The sequence below is a fragment of the Pocillopora damicornis genome, chromosome 4 (assembly GCF_964200805.1).
Source record: "Pocillopora damicornis chromosome 4, jaPocDami1.2, whole genome shotgun sequence".
In the NCBI taxonomy this organism is placed as follows: domain Eukaryota; kingdom Metazoa; phylum Cnidaria; class Anthozoa; order Scleractinia; family Pocilloporidae; genus Pocillopora; species Pocillopora damicornis.
In genome coordinates this window covers 13,618,202-13,641,061 of record NC_142673.1, presented here as the reverse complement: position 1 = coordinate 13,641,061, position 22,860 = coordinate 13,618,202, and the positions used below count along the sequence as shown (strand labels likewise).

At 37.8% G+C, this 22,860-nt stretch overlaps 4 protein-coding genes across 4 annotated transcripts; all 4 read left to right on the top strand.

Annotated features, from left to right (window-relative positions):
• Positions 1 to 1,226, top strand: LOC113674469 (adenosine receptor A3). Its single transcript, XM_027190947.2, has one exon. It carries the CDS (start codon positions 156 to 158, stop codon positions 1,224 to 1,226), a length of 1,071 nt encoding a protein of 356 aa, XP_027046748.2. The 5' UTR covers positions 1 to 155.
• A 10,417-nt stretch (positions 1,227 to 11,643) lies between these two features.
• LOC149046897 (adenosine receptor A3-like) lies at positions 11,644 to 12,816 on the top strand. Its single transcript, XM_089204181.1, has one exon. It carries the CDS (start codon positions 11,644 to 11,646, stop codon positions 12,814 to 12,816), a length of 1,173 nt encoding a protein of 390 aa, XP_089060307.1.
• On the top strand, positions 12,776 to 15,440 carry LOC149046896 (adenosine receptor A3-like). The gene has a single exon (XM_089204180.1). The coding sequence runs from the start codon at positions 14,412 to 14,414 to the stop codon at positions 15,438 to 15,440; it is 1,029 nt and encodes a 342-aa protein (XP_089060306.1). The 5' UTR covers positions 12,776 to 14,411.
• A 3,799-nt stretch (positions 15,441 to 19,239) lies between these two features.
• On the top strand, positions 19,240 to 20,268 carry LOC149046895 (trace amine-associated receptor 13c-like). Its single transcript, XM_089204179.1, has one exon. It carries the CDS (start codon positions 19,240 to 19,242, stop codon positions 20,266 to 20,268), a length of 1,029 nt encoding a protein of 342 aa, XP_089060305.1.
• The last annotated feature ends 2,592 nt before the right edge of the window (positions 20,269 to 22,860 follow it).

Sequence of the window (22,860 nt, the reverse complement as noted above, 5' to 3'; positions counted from 1 at the left end):
ACTGCAGGTGCCTGTCGAAACATGCACCTACTGCTGTCACATATTACTTTTCAGTAATAACGGTCATAATTCGTAATTGGTCAGTGAACAGTACAGAGGAACACAACATATGTTGCAACCAGGCTTCTTCATCTTTGTCTCAGTATCATCTCAAAATGACCAATACGTCTTCGTCATCTTCTGCTAGTGTCAGCCGACGAAACGACACAAATGATGCATATGATCGCACTCAGGGGGAAGGCATTGCATTGTGCAGCGCTTTAACGCTAACATTTATTCTAGTTGTCGTGGGAAACTTACTCACCATAGTTATTTTTGCGAAGAACAAAAATGTTCGCAAGAAATATTTGTTACTAGTTGTCAACATGGCGTTTGCTGATCTGTTCCTAGGAGCTTTGAGTTTACCAGTATACACTTATGATGTCGGTTATGGATTCCGCCTATGGACCACGTTCGTTGGAAACTTATGGACCAACAAGCCTATTTTAATTTACTACTTCATCGTTGACACAGCTTTCTCGCAGGCCTCTCTTATTTCTGCAGTGTTCATAACGTGTGAAAGATTTTACGCCATACGTTGGCCGTTTAAGCATCGAACATTATCGATACAAGCATACCGCATTGCTATTTTCCTAGTGTGGGTACTAGCTTTCCTTATTTCCGCAACCTTGACCGGTTCAGGCCTATTATTTTCTTACAAGTACACTATGTTTTTTTGGGCACCATACACTTTGATTCTCATTTTAATCACATGTGGCTGTAACATTGGTATTGGGAAAAAGTTTCAAACTGGAAGAGTCGCCACTTCACATCAAGAAAGCCGAGAATTTCAAAACAAGCGCTTAACAAAGACTTTGTTAATTGTATCTGGCCTTACTTTACTCGCTTGGCTGCCGCTAGTTTTGTCAAACTTTCTAATGCATGTTTGGTTTTTCCATTTACCAAAACGATTTTATGATATGGTAAACCTTTTCAACTACTTGAACTCTTTTGTCAATCCAATTTTTTACGCATTAAAAATTGCTGAGTTTCGACGAGCACTGGCTTTATGTTGTACAGGAAGACATGTGCAAGCAGCTGTAAACACAAAGCTTTCTAAAAGAAGGAAAGAGAGGCACGGAACGACTGAGTTTAGTCGTGAACTGGCTTTTGAACAAGATGTTACGGATATTGAGATTAGTCATAAAGTGGCTTTTGAACAGAATGTTATGGATACCAAACTGTAAAACACATAATTCACTGGCTAGAAACTCGATTAAAATGAAATAAGTAGAACACGAGCTGAATATTTTAATGTCAGGAGGTTGAAGTTAAAAACCTAGTAATGCCTTTAAAATGATGGAAATGACAACGGTAGTGTTAGGTAAAAATTATTTAAATTAACGAGACAAGACGAGACAGTGTCTCAGTTGAGAACTTCCAGAGTCATTACCGGTTAGGTACATTTTCTAAAGTAACCAGAACTTCAGAAACAGCAAATTTTTACAGTGATGAAATCTCCTATGTCATTTTATATTCTAAGCGACAACCAAGAGAATATTTTTACAGAAATATTACCAACATTGATTTCGGGAGAAAAACATGAGGTAAGTTTTGCTGGAACTGCGAGAATTCTTAGTTTAATTTAAGTGGTTTCGCTCTGAGTGACCGTTCAATACAGGTGGAAATAATACAAACAAACCGCTAGGACTCAGTGAAGGGTGAGCACTACCGCTTAATAGAGGTGACGGCTTAATAGAGTTGAGAAATTACAGTAGTAAAGGGGAAAAAATTTCGAGACTTTGAAAACCGACCGTTAGATACAGGGTGACCGCTTAATACGGTGCCACAACACTTCAATGCAATGCTATTGAGATTTTTTTGGCAAAGATGCGGTTAAAATTCTATTGTAGAGCATTGATTTTCTTCCCAGAATTTCCGCAGTATCAAGTGTTTCTTTTCTTTTTTTTTTTGCGCCTATATCCGTTGACTCACGCAACGGATATCGCTGAGAATGAGGGACTGCTTGACGACATAAAGGGAAACGCTTCACAGCGCTCTATGACCTTATGATCTTTTGATTCTTTCTGATGCTCGCTGGTTCTCCTGAGATAGAGGACATTCCTCACAACTGAACTATTAAAGGTTTATATTGACAGATATTCTGAATACTCCTACGTTTGCTCTTTGTATGTAAATATGTTGTTTTCATATTTCACATTTACCCCTGAACACCAGTCTTTTCAGTGATGGAGGGTGGAGAATTTTGAGGGGGATCACATGGTTTTATCATGCGGTGGAGGGGGGTCAGTCGTCAGCAACAAAGTTATAAGGGGGGAGGGGGAACTACAGAAAGTAATTAATTTTCCATTTCATTATTCGTTTCCCGTTGTTTCTTTCATTTTTAACTGCAATGATTAAAGGTTCCGAAGGAATAGCAGCGGATCAGTTTGTAAAGCTTGAACGCTGAAGTTAGACAACGTAAATTGATTGCTCTCGACTTTTCGGATACTTAATGCAAATTCAACATCAACCAGTAATCGAATGTAATGCACAACTCACGTCACTGCGTGACCTCATATCCTCTCCAAAAGGACACTGTCACTCAATCAATCAATGATTGCATATAAACAAGTTATACATATTTTCTTATTTCTTTTACCAACCAATTTACTTCGAACATCTTAATTAAAAAGAGCAATATGACATTACATATTTACTGGATCTTTTACCAGAATAAATGGACGTGATTTGCATAGTTCATTTAAGCGATAATAGTGCAGTAAAACCAGACTAATATCTTCGACACACACTCAAGAATTTAATATTTATTTATTAGCTGTTCGGCACTTGGGAGATATATTCCGACAAACAAAATACATACAATGATTACGGTTACCCATTGCAATAGATTTCGTCTGCTTTATTACTTTAATTACAGACAATACGATCGGGAAAGGGATTATGTTGACAGAAACATCTGCCATTATTTTACCGTAAACTTTTTCCTTAAAACTTACCTTTTATAAATGTAAATATTTTGTAAATTTCTGGTACTGATGTCGTCCGTTTTTAAAGTGGTTCTTTGAAATTTGGAAGCTGCACTCATATTTTGCAAATGTTTGAGTCTGTGTCGTGCACACTTGAAGAGGAAATAAATAGGATTAATATTGCTCAAATTTTGACAATTTCATGTTCAATTTAAAGTTAAATGACTTTGATAACCACTTGAATCAAACGGAAATCATGATTTTATGACAAAGGACAGACTTTAAATGAGAGGTTACAGAATTTGTTTGGAGAATGTTATTTTCCAAATTTTAATGTCTCTTTTCACGGCTGAACTCAAAGTCGGATGAGTTAGCCTCTGCAGGGACTTTGGATGTGCGATGCGTCATGATCTTCCAGCTGGAAAAAAAAATACTCGTCGGGTGCTTCTTGGTAATGGGGATGTGCCGCTGGATGAGATGGTATTTTTCACGACTGGATTGACTATATCAATAGAGTTACTAGAATGGGTTCGCACATTTTCGGGATTTTAAGAGTGAAAAAATTGCTTTAAGTAAGGATGTGAAAATTGTAAGAACCAAATGCACCAGAATATTTGTATTATTGTTCCGCAGGTAAAAGTTTCATGCACCAAAATGTTTTTAATGTAGATGAAAAATCAAGTGATCTGCATCCTGTTTAACAAATAGATTAATTTGTTATAGGATGATCTCCTTAACAGGCTTTATAAAGTAGATGCAATGCCAGAAAGTGACTAAGTTGGGATCAGGAAAATCACATATGCCTAAACGTGATTGCAATGGTGTCTATAATTGGCCACGGAATAGGTTGAGAGGCCAGCGGTACATACTCGGTAAAAATTGACCAAAGTACCCCCCCCCCCCCTCCTCTCCTAGGACCTGGCTCAATTTCAAACCAAGACCCACACTCGGTCTCTAAAAGTTGAACTTGGATCGCGCTTAGCATAAATACGCGTCAGAGCCAAAGACAAACTGGTAAATTTACCTCAAAATTCAGCTCGAATGACGAAATTTGATATTATTGTGTTTCCCTTTGGTTTCATCGGAGTTGAAGCGAAAATGATTTTAGTATGTCATCCGAAATATCATCCTCTTGCAGACTACCATCAATTTACGACCAGAATGATCAAATCCATATACGTTTTCCGATCGATGGATAGGGTATATTTATTTTCACGACTGGAGTTGACTATAAACTGGATTGTGTTTTCAATAGAGTTCATATATTGTACAGACAAGGGTGCCGCTTATGGAAAAAAGTTATTAAAAACCTTGCTGATCTCAGTTAGATGTCGAACTCGGTCTTTACCATTTAAAATTTTCAAATCTTTGCTAGAAAAATAAAAAAAAAAACCTGCACTTCAATGAACAACGGTTCAACCGACTCGGAGCCCAGTGCACTGACCACTGGACTGAACAAAAATGACTCTTTGAATCAGTTGACCACGCATGTTAAAAGTAGCACCTTGTACGGTCGTACGGTCGTACATCCAAATTTTTTCGGCTTGATGGGTTACTACTATTTTGTATAATTATGGGGCTACGCTCTGCGAGCTCCGCTATAATGCGGTAGGGGTTCTGATAGGTCAGCAGCCCATACGCAACAAAAATTGACCCTATTTTCAAATTCCCCTCCCCCAAGCTCAAAACCCATTGCCTTAGGCGGTGCATGTCCATGTATCCTATAAATAAACACTTTAAGTGACAGCTGCAGGTGCATGTTAAAACATGCATAATTTTTATTAAGAGAAATTTACAAAGAGAAAAAGACTTCCTTCTCCGCAACTCAATGGGCGATATCTGTCATCACTAAGGTGTCACAGTCAGTGGAGTGCTTGCATTCGTAATTGGTCAGTGAACAGTAAAGAGGCACAAAACATATGTTGTACCCTGGCTTCTTCATCGTTGTCTCAGTATCATCTCAAAATGAACAAAACGTCTTCGTCGTCTTCTGCTGGTGTCAGCCGACTAAACGATACAAATGATGTATATGATGGCACTCAGGTGGAAGGCATTGCATTGTGCAGCGCTTTAACGCTAACATTTATTCTAGTTGTCGTGGGAAACTTACTCACCATAGTTATTTTTGCGAAGAACAAAAATATTCGCAAGAAATATTTGTTTCTAGTCGTCAATATGGCGTTTGCTGATCTGTTCCTAGGAGCTTTGAGTTTACCAGTATACATTTACGATGTCGGGTATGATTTCTACCTATGGACCACGTTCGTTGGAAACTTATGGACCGACAAGCCTATCTTAATTTCCTACATGATCGTTGACACAGCTTTCTCGCAGGCCTCTCTTATTTCTGCAGTGTTCATAGCGTGTGAAAGATTTTACGCTATACGTTGGCCGTTTAAGCATCGAACATTATCGACACAAGCATACCACATTGCTATATTTTCAGTGTGGGTACTAGCTCTTCTTATTTCCGCAACCGTGACCGGTTCAAACCTATTATTTTCTTACAAGTACATTGTGTTTTTTGGGGGGCCATACACTTTGACTCTCATTTTAATCATATGTGGCTGTAATATTGGTATTTGGCAAAAGTTTCAAACTGAAAGAGTCGCCGCTTCACATCAAGAAAGCCGAGACTTACAAAACAAGCGCTTAACAAAGACTTTGTTAATTGTATCTGGCCTTACTTTACTAGCTTGGCTGCCGCTAGTTTTGTTACACTTACTGATGCATGTTTGGTTCTTCCATGTACCAAAACGATTTTATGATATGGTAAACCTTTTCAACTACTTGAACTCTTTTGTAAATCCAATTTTTTACCCATTAAGAATTGCTGAGTTTCGACGAGCACTGGCTTTATGTTGTACAGGAAGACATGTGCAAGCAGCTGTAGACACAAAGTTTTCTAAAAGAAGGAAAGAGAGGCACAGAACGACCGCTGAGTTTAGTCGTGAAGTGGCTTTCGAACAGGATGTTATGGATACTGAGTTTAGTCGTGAACTGGCTTTCGAACAGAATGTTATAATTATGGATACTGAGTTTAGTCGTGAAGTGGCTTTCGAACAGGATGTTCTGGATACTGAGTTTAGTATTGAACTGGCTTTTGAACAGGATGTTATGGATACCAAACTGTAAAACACATCATTCAAACACTAGCTAGAAACTCGATTAAGACGAAAATAGGTAGAACACGAGCTAAATATTTTATTAATGTCAGGAAGTTGAAGTTAAAAACCTAACAATGCCTCTAAAATGATGGAAATGACATTGGTAGTGTTAAGTATAATTATTCAAACAAATGAGACATTAAACATTAAATATTCATCACGATGAATAACTGCAACCTTTTCTGCGAAATGAGACATTGAATAAGGCACCATTCTTTCACGTTTCAATTTAAGTATCGAAGAGACGGCCTTGTCTATATAATCACGCCTTTATGTTTCTACTTATGTCAAAGAATGTTATGTATGTGTATGTAATAGAGTCTTAAAGTGAGATTATGAGTTTGGGAGTTGACAGCCTGCCGAAGAGGCCTAATGTTTATTATTATTCAAGCGAATGGAAGAAAACACAACTGAGGTGAGCGTGAAGCGCGAGTCACACGTAAGGGGAGCAGGGGCACAAAAAAAAGTTAGTAATTTTTGCGCTTCTTCTCCAGTCTGTCCTAACCCTTGCTTACACCTCATACTCAGAGAGGACTTTCCATTTCTCATTTAAGATATTGGACTATGGCAGAGAAGTAATATAAAACATTGTAATTTGCATGAAAAAGAATCTGTAGAGATAAAGAGTTGGAACAGATGTACCAAATGTGTTTGCACAAGGACTCCATATGGTATAGAGTACGATCACGAAAGAAACAATTCAACAAATAAACTATAAGATTAGTATACGATCACAGATGACGCGATCGGAATGTGGTAAGAACAGGAAAGTGACACACGAGGCAGAGCCGAGGGTGTCATTAATCATGTTCTTACCATATTTAGATATCTTCTGTAATCTATTTCTGTAGACATTCACGGTAACATGGAACATATTTGTCGTATGACTGAAAAGTAAAATGTTTTTAATGGTGACGCCATCCTTGCGTCTGTCCTCAATCAGCCAATCAATCAATCATCTCAATTAGGTCGGTAAAAGACGGTTAGGCAACACACCAACTACTTACAAAATATAGAAGTAAAAATTGCAAGCTACAAGAAGTACAATACAGAATGAAAAGTTAACTATACAAATTGACACGCTCTTATTAAGCTGATGAACTAGGGTCATTCCTAAATTCTGTAAGAGACGTAATATCAGGCATATCAGGGAGGAGCTGATTCCAGTCTTTAGCAGCGCTTGGGAAAAAAGGAAGATTTGAACACGTCTTTCTTACAGTGAGGTTCAAGAACCTTAAACCTATGGGTACTCCTGATACGAGTCTCATCACTTAAATTTAAAAAGCGGTAATCTTAATGTCAACTAAACCATAAATAATTTTATTCATGAAGATCAAGCGAGATTTTTTTCTCCATTCTACAAGAGTGCAAAGTTCTAATTTTTCTTGCATGGACGTGACGATTGACGAGCAGTCATCAGTAATCTTTTGTACAAAAACGGGTTGTTGCTCTTTGCACTTTCTCTAGTCTGACAATAGATATGCCAAAGAATCAATCAAAAATGCATGTATTATTCAGCTTATAGCGTCTATATTCATATGCAGTTAATAAAATTTGTAGTGGGAAAAGTAATTCCTACTTATCTTCACACTGAAATGTAAATCTCCTCACTTCAAGGACTCATGCTGACGCATGCGCAATCAAGTATGCGAAATAAAGCGAGGAAATCTCCTAACCAGGAAGGGGAATTGACCTAAAACGAGAGATGTCGAGTATAAACAGAAGAAATCAATTTTTTAAACCTTTGTGAAAGGAAAATGGTGATTACCGTCAGATGGTATTCGATGTATACCAAAATTTTAGCAGGTATTTCTGTTTGAGGTTGTTGGTAAACTTTTCATAATTAAACGAATATGGAGGGACAGATATTCCAAGCTTTTCAAACACGTCCTGGAGGCTAGGAAAGTAGACCGAAATAAAACTTTTGAAAACTTACACTTTCAATAGTCGCCTTAAAAAGCTTGAATTTACGCAAGTTTCCAGAGGAAAAGTATCCTTAGATAGACTATTTGAACATGTGTCAATAAAAAATGGCATTACATGAAAAAAGTTTCTACTCTCTACCAGTTATCTTGAATAGCACGAATATATCAATAGCTTTCTGAAGGATGAAATTGTTAGGAAGTCAGAGATTGATTGCAGCCTCTCTGTAGGGACTTCGGATATGCGGTGCGTCATGATCTTCAAGCTGGAAAAAAATACTCGGTAGGTACTTCCTGGTAATGGGGATGTGCCGCTGGATGAGGTCGCATTTTCACGACTGGATTGACTATATCAATAGAGTTACTAGAATGAAGTCGCACATTTCCGGGATTTTAAGGGTAAGAAAATTGCTTTAAGTGGGGATGTGAAAATGGTAAGATTCAAATGCACCAGAATATTTGTATTGTTGTACCGCAAGTAAAAGTTTCAAACGCACCAAAATGTTTTTTATGTAAGTACAAAATCAAGTGATTTGCATCCTGTTTAAGAAATGAATCAATTCGTTTTAGGATGATCTACTTTACAGGCTTTATAAAGTAGATACATAACCAGTGATAACCATAATGTGACTGACGGTTGGGATCAGGAAAATTACATATGTTCGAAAATGACTACGATTGTGTCTATAATTAGTCACGGAATAGGTTGAGGGGCCAGTGGTACATACTCGGTAAAAATTGACCGAAGTATCCCCCCTCTCTATTGTCTTTCCCTTTGGTTTCATCGGAGTTGAAACGAAAATGACTTGAATATGTCCTCCTACATGTCATCCTCTTACAGACTACCATCAATTTACGACCAGAATGATCAAATCCATAAACGTTTTCCGATCGATGGATAGGGTATGCTTATTTTCACGACTGGAATTGACTGTACATGCCATAGACTGGATTGCGTTTTCAATAGAGTTCATATATTGGGGTCACATATTTTCGGGAATTTGGAATGAAGAAATTTTCTGGTAAGTAGGTATTTAAAAATAAGAAGAATCTCGGTTAAATTTTGTTACCGTATCACCAAAAGTGACTAAGATGGGGTCTATAATTGGCTACAGAATAGACTATAATGCGGTGGGGATTCTGATAGGTCAGCGGCCATACGCAACAAAAATTGACCCTTTTTCCAGGTTCCTCTCCCCCCGACCTTAGAACCCATTACCTTAGGCGGTGCATATCTATGTATCCTATCTTAGGGTACATAGGGCTCCTCATGAATTAATTTCTGGCAGATTAGGGGATCCCGGTTTAATAGATGTTCCAGCAGTGGAGAAGTGATGTTTTTATTGTAATCAATTTCTTTTTCCGCATAATACTGCCTCCCCCCTCACCCCGACTTTGTTTCTGCAGTCGTTGTGGGTCCATTAGTCGACGGTAAATATGATAACAGAATTATATATAAAATAGAAATAAAAATAATAAATCTGTATTGTTTTACTTATTAAGAGTACTCTATACTCAAATAACCGGAGCAGAATAGAATTGTAAAAATGGAGAGTTACATATAAAGATGGTAATGCACAACAAGAGAATATAGAAGACTTTATATTCTCTTGTGCATGGATATATGTTACAAAGATGTCAGACCCAAGAAGGGCGTTGACCATCATAAACCGACCTTTCCAGGCTCACCATGCTTCAATTTGAATGATCAAAGAATGTTTACATTAAGAGGTCGGGAAACTTAGCTTAACCCTTAAATTCCCAGAAGTGCTCAACATGTAACTTCTCCCTACAATATCCACACATTAAAGGAATACCCACTTGTTTAGAACGCGGGTTATACAGGTTACTATGTAATGGAAAGGTTGCCTCGGCTGCTATAAAAATGTCAAGTTTTTTTTTATCCCGGCGAGGTCATCAAATCTATTTTTTCATGAGAAACACCAATACTGGAACTGAAATGGAGAGTTTCTTCAATTTTTATGATTAATAATATATATGAAAAAATTACTCAGTTCTGATTGGTTAAGATAAATGCAGTTTTCAGTAATTCAGTGCAGAAGAGAGTTAATTCAGAGTAGAAGAGGGTTGATTCAGTGCAAAGAAAGTAACAAATCAGACATTCTGATTGGTCAATAATCAAAGAAACTCACAGGTAGCCAATCAAATGCGAGCCTTAGATGTCGCAACAAAATTTGAAAATTTGCGAGCGAAACAATGGCCGGCGTTTTAAGTAGGTTTCCTTTGGCCACCACAGCTGAAAAACCACTCAAACAACGAAAACACTGCAAAAAGCACTGCATTTTGGTTGTCGGTTTGGAAAAAGTTGTTTTTAGAGAAGGGAATTGCCCAGGAAATCGAAAATTACAAGCGGACCCAGCTTAACAATTTGCTCGAGCGATCAAACGCCGAGATTAAAAACAAACATGGTTAAACCTCGGAAACGATGATTCCATTTCATCGAAAGTGGTTCGGACACAGACTGAACAATTCCTTGAGCTGTTTAGCCGGACTTTGAACTTTTTTTCGCCTTAAAGATGTGAAGATATAACTGCATATTATTGTTTTGATCGTACGCGATTGTTTTGACCGAACGAACGGTTTGAATAAATTATTTTTGCACTTGATGTGCGCGCTTTGCTTATGCTTAATTATGATTAGCCATCTCGTATTTTTCCATGTATATTATTAACACGTAATCACATGATTTTTCTAGTGAAATTTGGAATAAACAAGCACTTGTTAATTTTTTCACAGACCACAAATTTTTAGTCTTTAAAAAAATTTACTCGTGCTTGTTTATTCCAAACTGCACTCAAAATTATGTGATTACTTTTACAAATTGAACCGTTGCTCGGTGAAGTACAGGTTTTGTTTTGTTTAGTTTTTTTTAGCAAAGATTTGAAAAGTTTACATGGTGAAGACCGAGTTCGATATCTAACTGACATCAGCACGGTTTTTAATAATATAACTTTTTCCCATAAGCGGCACTATTGTCTGTGCCGTAAGGCGAAATCCAAACTCAAAGACCTGCTTGCGGGATAAACAAACGACGGTGAGAGCTCTACATCTATTTAACAATGGCTCACCCATCAGAACGCGTGCATTTATACAAGCACCGCACTAAGTGACAACTGCAGATGCTTGTCAAAACATGCACCTGTAGCTGTCACATATTACTTTTCTGTAATAACGGTCATAAAGATCATTTTTATTAAAAGAAATTTTCAAAGAGATAAAAACTTCCTCCTCCGCAATTTAATGGGCGATATCTGTCATCAATAAGGTTTATAACATAACTAATAAAGTTGTCTGATCAAATTCAATTGAGCGAGCGTGCTTCACATTCCTATTGTGCACGCTCATGACGTCAGCAAACATATCCCTCGAGAAAAAAATTTTCCATCGGGTTTAAAATGTTATTAAACAATTGGTTCATACGTCAGCTGTGCGTTCATCGAGATATGAAGCAAGTCACAGTCTTAAGTCACAGTCAGTGGAGTGCTTGCATTCGTAACTGGTCAGTGAACAGTACAGAGGAATACATCATATGTTGCAACCAGGCTTCTTCATCGTTGTCTCAAAATGACCAATACGTCTTCGACGTCTTCTGCTAGTGTCAGCCGACGAAACGATACAAATGATGCATATGATAGTACTCAGGGGGAAGGCATTGCGTTGTGCAGCGCTCTAACGCTAACATCTATTCTAGTTGTCGTGGGAAACTTACTCACCATAACTATTTTTGCGAAAAACAAAAATATTTGCAAGAAATATTTGTTGCTAGTTGTCAATATGGCGTTTGCTGATCTGTTCCTAGGAGCTTTGAGTTTACCAGTATACATTTACGATGTCGGGTATGAGTTCCACCTATGGACCACGTTCGTTGGAAACTTATGGACCAACAAGCCTATCTTAATTTCCTACATGATCGTTGACACAGCTTTCTCGCAGGCCTCTCTTATTTCTGCAGTGTTCATAGCGTGTGAAAGATTTTACGCCATACGTTGGCCGTTTAAGCATCGAAACTTATCGACACAAGCATACCGCATTGCCATATTTTCAGTGTGGGTACTAGCTCTCCTTATTTCCGCAACCGTGACCGGTTCAATCCTATTATTTTCTTACAAGTACACTATGTTTTTTTGGGGGCCATACACTTTGATTCTCATTTTAATCACATGTGGCTGTAACATTGGTATTTGGAAAAAGTTTCAAACTGGAAGAGTCGCCGCTTCACATCAAGAAAGCCGAGACTTACAAAACAAGCGCTTAACAAAGACTTTGTTAATTGTATCTGGCCTTACTTTACTAGCTTGGCTGCCGCTAGTTTTGTTAAACTTACTGATGCATGTTTGGTTTTTCCATGTACCAAGACGATTTTATGATATGGTAAACCTTTTCAACTACTTGAACTCTTTTGTCAATCCAATTTTTTACGCATTAAGAATTGCTGAGTTTCGACGAGCACTGGCTTTATGTTGTACAGGAAGACATGTGCAAGCAGCTGTGGACACAAAGCTTTCTAAAAGAAGGAAAGAGAGGCACAGAACGACCGCTGAGTTTAGTCGTGAAGTGGCTTTCGAACAGGATGTTATAGATACTGAGTTTAGTCGTGAAGTGGCTTTCGAACAGAATGTTATGGATACTGAGTTTAGTCGTGAACCGGCTTTCGAACAGGATGTTATGGATACCAAGGATGAAGAGTTTGAACAGATGCACCAAACGTGTTTGCACCAAAGACTCCATGTGGTGTAGGGTAGGATTACGAAAGAAACAGTTCAACAAATAAACTATAAGATTAGTATACGATTACTGTAAGAGAAGTATACGATTACTATAAGATAAGTATACGATCATGTGGAAAGAACAAAAAAGTGACACACGAGGCACAGCCGAGGGTGTCATTAATCACGTTCTCACCACATTTTGACATCTTCTGTAATCTATTACTGTAGAGATCCACGGCAACGTGGAATATATTTGTCGTATATGACTAATATATACTCCCTCTAGTCTGACAATACATTATAAAGAAGAACCAATCAAGATGCATGTATTATTCACTTTATCGCCTCGATATTCATATGCAGTTGTTAAAATTTGGAGTGGAAAAGTAATTAAATCTCACTATTTTGAAGACTCACGCTGACGCATGCACAATTAAGTATAGGTAGTGAAGCGATGAAAACTCCAAGGCAGGATGGGGAATTGACTTAGCTAGAATCGAGAGATATCCGGTATAAACAGAAGACATCAATTTTTTGAACGTGTGTGAAAAAAAAAAATAAAAAAATAAAAAAGGAATTACCGTCAGATCATATTCGATATATGCCAAATTTTTTGCAGATATTTATGTTTGAGGTTTTTAGGAAACTCTTCATAAATTAAATGAATATGGAGAGGCAGATGTTCCAGGCTTTTCAAACACGTCCTGGAGGCTAGGAAAGTAGACCGAAATAAAAAATTTTGAAAACCTACACTTTCGGTAGTCGCCTGAAAAAGTCTAGATTCACGGAAGGTTCCACAGAATAGAGATGAAGTAAAAACGATAGAAAACCGCCATTTTATGTCACAAGTGACAACCAAGAGTATTTTTTTACATTCTCTTATTGACCACTTAATGTACAAAAGCTCGCGCAAAAATATTACCAACATTGATTTCAGGAGAAAAACATGGAGTAAGTCTTGTTTGAACTGGGAGAATTCTTAGTTTAATTTAAGCGACTCCGCTCCGAGTGACCGTTCAATACAGGTGGAAGATAAACAAGTCGCTAGAACTCAGTGAAGGGTAAGCACGACTGCTCAATAGAGGTGACCGCTCAATAGAGTTGAGAAATTACAGTAGTAAAGGAGAACAAATTTCGGGACTTTTTTTTTTTTTAGCCAAGATTTGAAAAGTTTAAATGATAAAGACCGAGTTCGACATCTAACTGAGATCAGCACGGTTTTTAATAACTTTTTCCCATAAGCGGCACCCTTGTCTGTACCGTAAAGCGAAACCCAAACACAAAGCCTGTTTGCAGGATAAACAAACAGCGGTGAGAGCTCTTCATCTATGTAACAATGGCTCACCAGAACGCACATACTTAAACAAGCACCGCACTGAGGGAAAATAAACACTTTAAATGACAGCTGCAGGTGCATGTTAAAACATGCATAATTTTTATTAAGAGAAATTTACAAAGAGAAAAAGACTTCCTCCTCCGCAACTCAATGGGCGATATCTGTCATCAATAAGGTGTCACAGTCAGTGGAGTGCTTGCATTCGTAATTGGTCAGTGAACAGTAAAGAGGCACAAAACATATGTTGTACCCTGGCTTCTTCATCGTTGTCTTAGTATCATCTCAAAATGAACAAAACGTCTTCGTCGTCTTCTGCTGGTGTCAGCCGACTAAACAATACAAATGATGCATATGATCGCACTCAGGGGGAAGGCATTGCATTGTGCAGCGCTTTAACGCTAACATTTATTCTAGTTGTCGTGGGAAACTTACTCATCATAGTTATTTTTGCGAAGAACAAAAATATTCGCAAGAAATATTTGTTTCTAGTCGTCAATATGGCGTTTGCTGATCTGTTCCTAGGAGCTTTGAGTTTACCAGTATACATTTACGATGTCGGGTATGAGTTCCACCTATGGACCATGTTCGTTGGAAACTTATGGACCGACAAGACTATCTTAATTCCCTACATGATCGTTGACACAGCTTTCTCGCAGGCCTCTCTTATTTCTGCAGTGTTCATAGCGTGTGAAAGATTTTACGCTATACGTTGGCCGTTTAAGCATCGAACATTATCGACACAAGCATACCGCATTGCTATATTTTCAGTGTGGGCACTAGCTCTCCTTATTTCTGCAATGTGGACCGGTTCAAACCTGTTGTTTTCTTACAAGCACACTCTGGTTTTTTGGGGGCCATACACTTTGATTCTCATTTTAATCACATGTGGCTGTAATATTGGTATTTGGCAAAAGTTTCAAACTGAAAGAGTCGCCGCTTCACATCAAGAAAGCCGAGACTTACAAAACAAGCGCTTAACAAAGACTTTGTTAATTGTATCTGGCCTTACTTTACTCGCTTGGCTGCCGTTAGTTTTGTTAAACTTTCTAATGTTTGTTTGGGTTTTCCATGTACCAAGACGATTTTATGATATGGTAAACCTTTTCAACTACTTGAACTCTTTTGTCAATCCAATTTTTTACGCATTAAGAATTGCTGAGTTTCGACGAGCACTGGCTTTATGTTGTACAGGAAGACATGTACAAGCAGCTGTAAACACAAAGCTTTCTAAAAGAAGGAAAAAGAGGCACATAACGACCGCTGAGTTTAGTGATGACCTGGCTTTCGAACAGAATGTTCTGGATACTAAACTGTAAATACATAATTCAAACGCTAGCTGGAACTCGATTACAATGAAATAGGTAGAACACGAGCTGAATATTTTAATGTCAGGAAGTCGAAGTTAAAAACCTAGTAATGCCTCTCAAATGATGGAAATGACAACAGTAGTGTTAAGTAAAAATTGTTCAAATAAATGAGACATATAATTAGGCTCTATTCGTCTACATTTAAGTCGGCAATACATGACAGGATAAGAACTGTGTCTTAGTTGACAACTTCCAGGGTCATTACTTGTCAGGTATATTTTCTAAAGTAACCAGAACTTCAGAAACAGCAAAAAAGGAAGAAAAATGACTCTTTGAAAAAATAATTCCTACTTATCTTTACATTGAAATGTAAATCTGACGCATGTGCATTACGTATGGGTAGTGAAGCGATGAAAACTCCTAAGCTGGATGGGGAATTGACCTAGCTAGAATCGAGAGATGTTGGGTATAAACAGAAGACATCAATTTTTTGAACGTGTGAGAAAAAAAAGTTATTGCCGTCAGATGATATTCTACATATGCCAAATTTTTGGCAGGTATTTATGTTTGAGGTTTTTAGGAAACTTTTCATAAATTAAACGAATACGGAGGGACAGATGTTCCAAGCTTTTCGAACACGTCCTGGAGGCTAGGAAAGTAGACCGAAATAAAACTTTTGACAACTTACACTTTCAATAGTTGCTTGAAAAAGCTTGAATTTACGGAAGGTTACAGAGGAAATATATCCTTAGATAAACTATTTGAACATGAGTCAATAAAAAATAGCATTACAGGAAGACAGTTTCTACTCTCTACCCGTTACCCTAAATAGCACGAATATATCAATAGCTTTCTGACGGATGAAACTGTCAGCAAGTTAGAGATTGATTGGAGACCGTCAAGAAAAGCAGTTGGTAATACAGTCAAACCTGTATATAACGGGGTATGGCGGATTGACCGCTTAAATCAGGTTGACCGCTTAAATACAGGCTCCACAGAATAGAGATGTTATAAAAAACAATAAAAAAACCCCATTTTATGTCATAAGTGACAACCAAGAGAATATTTTTACATTCTTTTGCTGACCACTTCATGTAAAAAACTTGCGCAAAAATATTACCAACATTGATTTCGGGGGAAATAAATGGATGAAATTTTGCTTGAAAGAGAATTCTTCGCTTAGTTTGAGCTGTACGGTTCCGCTCTGAGTGACCATTCAATACAAGTGGAAAATAATACAAACAAGCCGCAAGGACTCAGGGAAGGGTGAGCACGACCGCTTAATGGAGGTGACCGCTTTAGAGAGTTGAGAAATTACAGTAGTAAAGGGCAACAAATTTCGGGACTTTGAAAACCGACCGTTAGATACAGGGTGACCGCTTAATACGGTGCCGCGTAATACATGCAGGTTGGACTGTACTCGGCTTTCCAAATTCAGCTTGAGACGCTTCAAAGCTAACGGTTGAAGAATAATTCAACTGAGGGAGGATTTTAACGACCTGAAGAGGCTAAAAAAGGGAAAAATAACACAGCACTTCAGTGCAATGCAATTGAGATTTTTTGGCAAAGATGCGCTTAAAATTTGATTGTAGAGCGTTGCTTGGAAAATTGGAAAATTTTCACACTTTCCGGTCAGAGATACAAGCATAGGAAAAAATGGAACCGCTTCACAGCGCTCTATAACCTTATGACCTTTTGATTCTTTCTGATGCTCGCTGGTTCTCCTGTGATAGAGTACATTCCTCACAACTGAACTATTAATGGTTTATATTGACAGATATTCTGAATACTTCTACCTTTGCTCTTTGTACGTAAATATGTTGTTTTCATATTTCACATTTATCCCTGAACACCAGTCTTTTCAATGATGGAGGGTGGAGAATTTTGAGGGGGATCACATGGTTTATGGGGCAGTGGAGGGGGATAAGTCGTCAGCAACAAAGTTATAAAGGGGGAGGGGGGACTACAGAAAGTAAATAATTTTCCATTTCATTATTCGTTTCCCGTTGTTTCTTTCATTTTTAACTGTAATGATTAAAGGTTCCGAATGAATAGCAGCAGATCTGTTTGTAAAGCTTGAACGTTGAAGTTAGACAACGTAAATTGATTGCTCTCGGCTTTCGGATAGTCAATGCAAATTCAACATCGACCAGTAATCGAATATAATGCACAACTCACGTCACTGCGTGACCTCATATCCCCTCAATTGACCTAAAAAATTCAGCTCGAGTGACCCGATTTGATATAATCGTCTTTCCCTTTGGTTCCATCGGAGTTGAAACGAAAATGACTTTAGTATGTCATCCGAAGTGTCATCCTCTTGCAGAATACCATCAGTTTACGACCGGAATGATCGAATCCATACACGTTTTCCGATCGATGGATAGGGTATACCTATATTTCACGCCTGGAGTTGAATATAAACTGGATTGCGTTTTCAATATAGTTCATATATTGGGGTCACATATTTTCGGGACTTTGGGGTAAAGAAAACTTCTGGTAAGTAGGAATTTAAAAATAAGAAGAAGAACCCCGGTTAAATTCTTGTTACCTTATCACCAAAAGTGACTAAGATGGGGTCTATAATTGGCCACAGAATAGACTATAATGCGGCAGGGTTCTGATAGGTCAGCAGCCCATACACAACAAAAATCGACTCTATTTTCAAATTCCCCTCCCCCCGAGCTCAAAACCCATTCCCTTAGGCGGTGCATGTCTATGTATCCAATGTGGAGGAGTCATGGGCTCCTCATGAATTAATTTCTGTCAGATTAGGGGATCACATTTAATAGATGTTCCATCACAGTGGAGCAGCGATGTTTTTTATTGAAATAAAATTATTTTTCCGCATAATACTGCCTCCCCCTCAACCCGACTTTGTTTCTGCAGTCGTTGTGATCAAAGAGTGTTTACATCAAAGAGGTCGGGAAGCTTAGTTTAACCCTTAAACTCCCGGAAGTGCTCAACATGTAACTTCTCTCTACAATATTGACACATTATCCAGCAGAAATGTAATAAGAATATTCAAAGTAATAAAGTAGAAGTTGCTATCTCGATTTAACAGGAAATTCTTGTCACTAATTTACAAGGAAATGTGTAGTAGTTAGTATGTAATGGAAAGGTTGCCTCGGCTGCTATAAAAATGTCAAGTTTTTTTTATCCCGGCGAGGTCATGAAACTAGTTTTTAATGAGAAAGTCCAATATTGGAACTGAAATGGAGAGTTCCTTAAATTTTTATGATAAATTGAACCGTTGTTCATTGAAGTGCAGGTTTTTTTTTTTATTGCAAAGATTTGAAAAGTTTAAGTGGTAAAGACCAAGTTCGACATCTAACTAAGATCAGCACGATTTTTAATAACTTTTTCCCATAAGCGGCACCCTTGTCTGTGCCGTAAGGCGAAATCCAAACGCAGGGCCTGTTTGCGGGATAAACAAACGGCAGTGAGAGCTCTACATCTATTTCACAATGGGTCACCCATCAGAACGCATGCATTTATACAAGCACCGCACTGAGGGTAAATAAACACTTTTAAGTGACAGTTGCAGGTGCATGTTAAAACATGCACCTACAGCTGTCACCTATTACTTTTCAGTGATAACATCATAAAGATCATCATTTTTAATAAGAGAAATGTACAAAGAGAAAAAAGACTTCGTCCTCCGCAATTTAATGGGCGATCTCTGTCATCGATAAGATGTCACAGTCAGTGGAGTGCTTGCATTCGTAATTAGTCAGTGAACAGTAAAGAGGCATAAAACATATGTTATACCCTGGCTTCTTCATCATTATCTTAGTATCATCTCAAAATGAACAAAAAGTCTTCGTCATCTTCTTCTAGTGTCAGCCGACGAAACGGTACAAATGATGTATATGATCGCACACAGGGCAAAAGCATTGCATTGTGCAGCGCTTTAACGCTAACATTTATTTTAGTTGTCGTGGGAAACTTACTCACCATAACTATTTTTGCGAGGAACAAAAATATTCGCAAGAAATATTGGTTTCTAGTTGTTAACATGGCGTTTGCTGATCTGTTCCTAGGAGCTCTGAGTTTACCAGTATACATTTACGATGTCGGGTATGGATTCCGCCTATGGACCACGTTCGTTGGAAACTTATGGACCAACAAGCCTATCTTAATTTCCTACATGATCTTTGACACAGCTTTCTCGCAGGCCTCTCTTATTTCTGCAGTGTTCATAGCGTGTGAAAGATTTTACGCCATACGTTGGCCGTTTAAGCATCGTACATTATCTACACAAGCATACCGCATTGCTATATTTTCAGTGTGGGCACTAGCTCTCCTTATTTCTGCAATGTGGACCGGTTCCAACCTATTATTTTCTAACAAGTACACTATGTTTTTTTGGGGGCCGTACACTTTGATTCTAATTTTAATCACATGTGGCTGTAATATTGGTATTTGGCAAAAGTTTCAAACTGGAAGAGTCGCCGCTTCACATCAAGAAAGCCGAGACCTACAAAACAAGCGCTTAACTAAGACTTTGTTAATTGTATCTGGCCTTACTTTACTCGCTTGGCTGCCGCTAGTTTTGTTAAACTTACTCATGTATGTATGGTTTTTCCATGTACCAAAACGATTTTATGATATGGTAAACCTTTTCAACTACTTGAACTCTTTTGTCAATCCAATTTTTTACGCATTAAGAATTGCTGAGTTTCGACGAGCACTGGCTTTATGTTGTACAGGAAGACATTTGCAAGCAGCTGTAAACACAAAGTTTTCTAAAACAAGGAAAGAGAGGCACAGAACGACCGCTGAGTTTAGTCGTGAACTGGCTTTTGAACAGAATGTTCTGGATACTAAACTGTAAATACATAATTCAAACACTAGCTGGAACTCGATTAAAATGAAATAGGTAGAACACTAACTGAATATTTTAATGTCAGGAAGTCGAAGTTAAAAACCTAGTAATGCCTCTCAAATGATGGAAATGACAGCAGTAGTGTTAAGTAAAAATTGTTCAAATAAATGAGACATATAATAAGGCACTATTCGTCTACATTTAAGTCGGCAATACATGACAGGATAAGAACTGTGTCTTAGTTGACAACTTCCAGAGTCATTACCGGTCAGGTGTATTTTCTAAAGTAACCAGAACTTCAGAAACAGCAAAAAAGGAAGAAAAATAACACTTTGAATCGCAGAAAAGCGCAAAATATAATTATGATATTAGGTTGTAGATTTATTCCATTTTAGGGAAACAGCTTCGTCAGATCTCATGACATGGAGCCCTTTGCTTTACTGTTTTATTTTTCATTGCGTTTTATAGTTGTTTGTTTTCTGTCTTTTTCATTGTTGATTCACCTCAGTAAAATTGACGGGAAGGCTGGCTCTTTGCCCGATGGTTGTAAACAAGAGAATAGTTTGCCAGTTTCTCCCATTGATCGCTGACTCACACGGAGAAATGCTTGCTCAATTACACATAATACTAAGTGAGGACTTTCTATTTCTCGTTAAATATAGTAGACAAGGAAGAAAAGTAATATAAAAAATTTTAATTTGCATGATAAAGAATTTTGTAAAGATAAAGAGTCGAACAGATGTACCAAAGGTGTGTGCACAAAGACACCTTATGGTATAGGGTACGATCACAAAAGAAACAGTTCAAAATATAAACTATAAGATAAGTATACGATTACCATAACATTAGTGTACGATCATGTGGTAAAAACAAAAAAGTGACATACGAGGCAGAGGCGAGGGTGTCATTAATCACGTTCTTACCACATTTTGACATCTTCTGTAATCTATTACTGTAGAGATCCACGGCAACGTGGAAATTATTTGTCGTATATGACTAATATATACTCCCTCTAGTCTGACATTACATTATAACGAAGAACCAATCAAGATGCATGTATCATTCATTTTATCGCTTCGATATTCATATGTAGTAATCAAAATTTGGAGTGGAAAAAGTAATTCCTACTTATCGTTACATTGAAATGTAAATCTCACCATTTCAAGGACTCACGCTGACATATTTGCATTAAGTATGGGAAGTGAAGCGATAAAATCTCCTAAGCAGGATGGGGAATTGACCTAGCTAGAATAGAGAGATGTTGGTTATAAACAGAAGACATCAATTTTTTGAACGTGTGTGAGAAAAAAAAGTTATTACGGTCAGGTATTTATGTTTGTGGTTTTTAGGAAACTTTTCATAAATTAAATGAATATGGAGGGACAGATGTTCCAAGCTTTTCAAACATATCCTGGAGGTTAGGAAAGTAGACCGAAATAAAACTTTTGACAACTTACAGTTTTAATAGTTACCTGAAAAGGCTTGAGTTCACGGAAGGTTCCAGAGGAAATATATCCTTAGATAAACTATTTGAACATGAGTCAATAAAAAATATCATTACAGGAAGACAGTTTCTACTCTCTACCCGTTACCCTAAATAGCACGAATATATCAATAGCTTTCTGACGGATGAAACTGTCAGCAAGTTAGAGATTAATTGGAGACCGTCAAGAAACGCAGTTGGTAATACAGTCAAACCTGTATTTAACGGGGAATGGCGGATTGACCACTTAAATCAGGTTGACCGCTTAAATACAGGCTCCACAGAATAGAGATGTTATAAAAAAAAAAACGCCATTTTATGTCATAACTGACAACCAAGAGAATATTCTTTTGCTGACCACTTCATGTAAAAATTTTAACAACATTGATTTCGGGAGAAATAAATGGATGAAATTTTGCTTGAAAGAGAAATCTTCGCTTAGTTTGAGCTGTACGGTTCTGCTCTCAGTGACCGTTCAATACAAGTGAAAAATAATACAAACAAGCCGCAAGGACTCAGTGAAGGGTGAGCACGACCGCTTAATAGAGGTGACGCTTAATAAAGTTGAGAAATTACAGTAGTAAAGGGCAACAAATTTCGGGACTTTGAAAACCGACCGTTAGATACGGTTGAAGAATCATCAACCGAGGGAGGATTTTAACGACCTGAAGACGCTAAAAAAGGGAAAAATAACACAGCACTTCAGTGCAATGCAATTGAGATTTTTTGGCAAAGATGCGCTTAAAATTTGATTGTAGAGCGTTGATTTTCTTCCCAGAATTTGCGCAGCATCGAGTATTTTTATATTGCGCCTACATCTGTTGACTCACGCAACGGATATCGCTGAGAATGAGAGACTGCTTGACGACTTAGGTCGGTCTTCTGTGTCATAAAGGTGGTAACCAATGGTCAAATTAACTTCGTAGAAACTCTCACCGATAGGTGAGTTTTTTGGTAAAGGGGTCGGTTTCAGTTTCTAAAGAAACTATGGTTCCGGGAGGGGGAAGGAATTATATGATAATTTGGTTTTAGCAACTGAGTTGATCATGTGAATTGGCCACCATAGAGAATCTGTAAAGCTGACGTTCCGAACGTAACGTCAGCTGTTTTTCAGAGCG

Bases quoted from the DNA above. Each gene is read 5' to 3' on its own strand.
- LOC113674469 (XM_027190947.2), top strand. From the start codon at position 156: ATGACCAATACGTCTTCGTCATCTTCTGCTAGTGTCAGCCGACGAAAC.
- LOC149046897 (XM_089204181.1), top strand. From the start codon at position 11,644: ATGACCAATACGTCTTCGACGTCTTCTGCTAGTGTCAGCCGACGAAAC.
- LOC149046896 (XM_089204180.1), top strand. From the start codon at position 14,412: ATGAACAAAACGTCTTCGTCGTCTTCTGCTGGTGTCAGCCGACTAAAC.
- LOC149046895 (XM_089204179.1), top strand. From the start codon at position 19,240: ATGAACAAAAAGTCTTCGTCATCTTCTTCTAGTGTCAGCCGACGAAAC.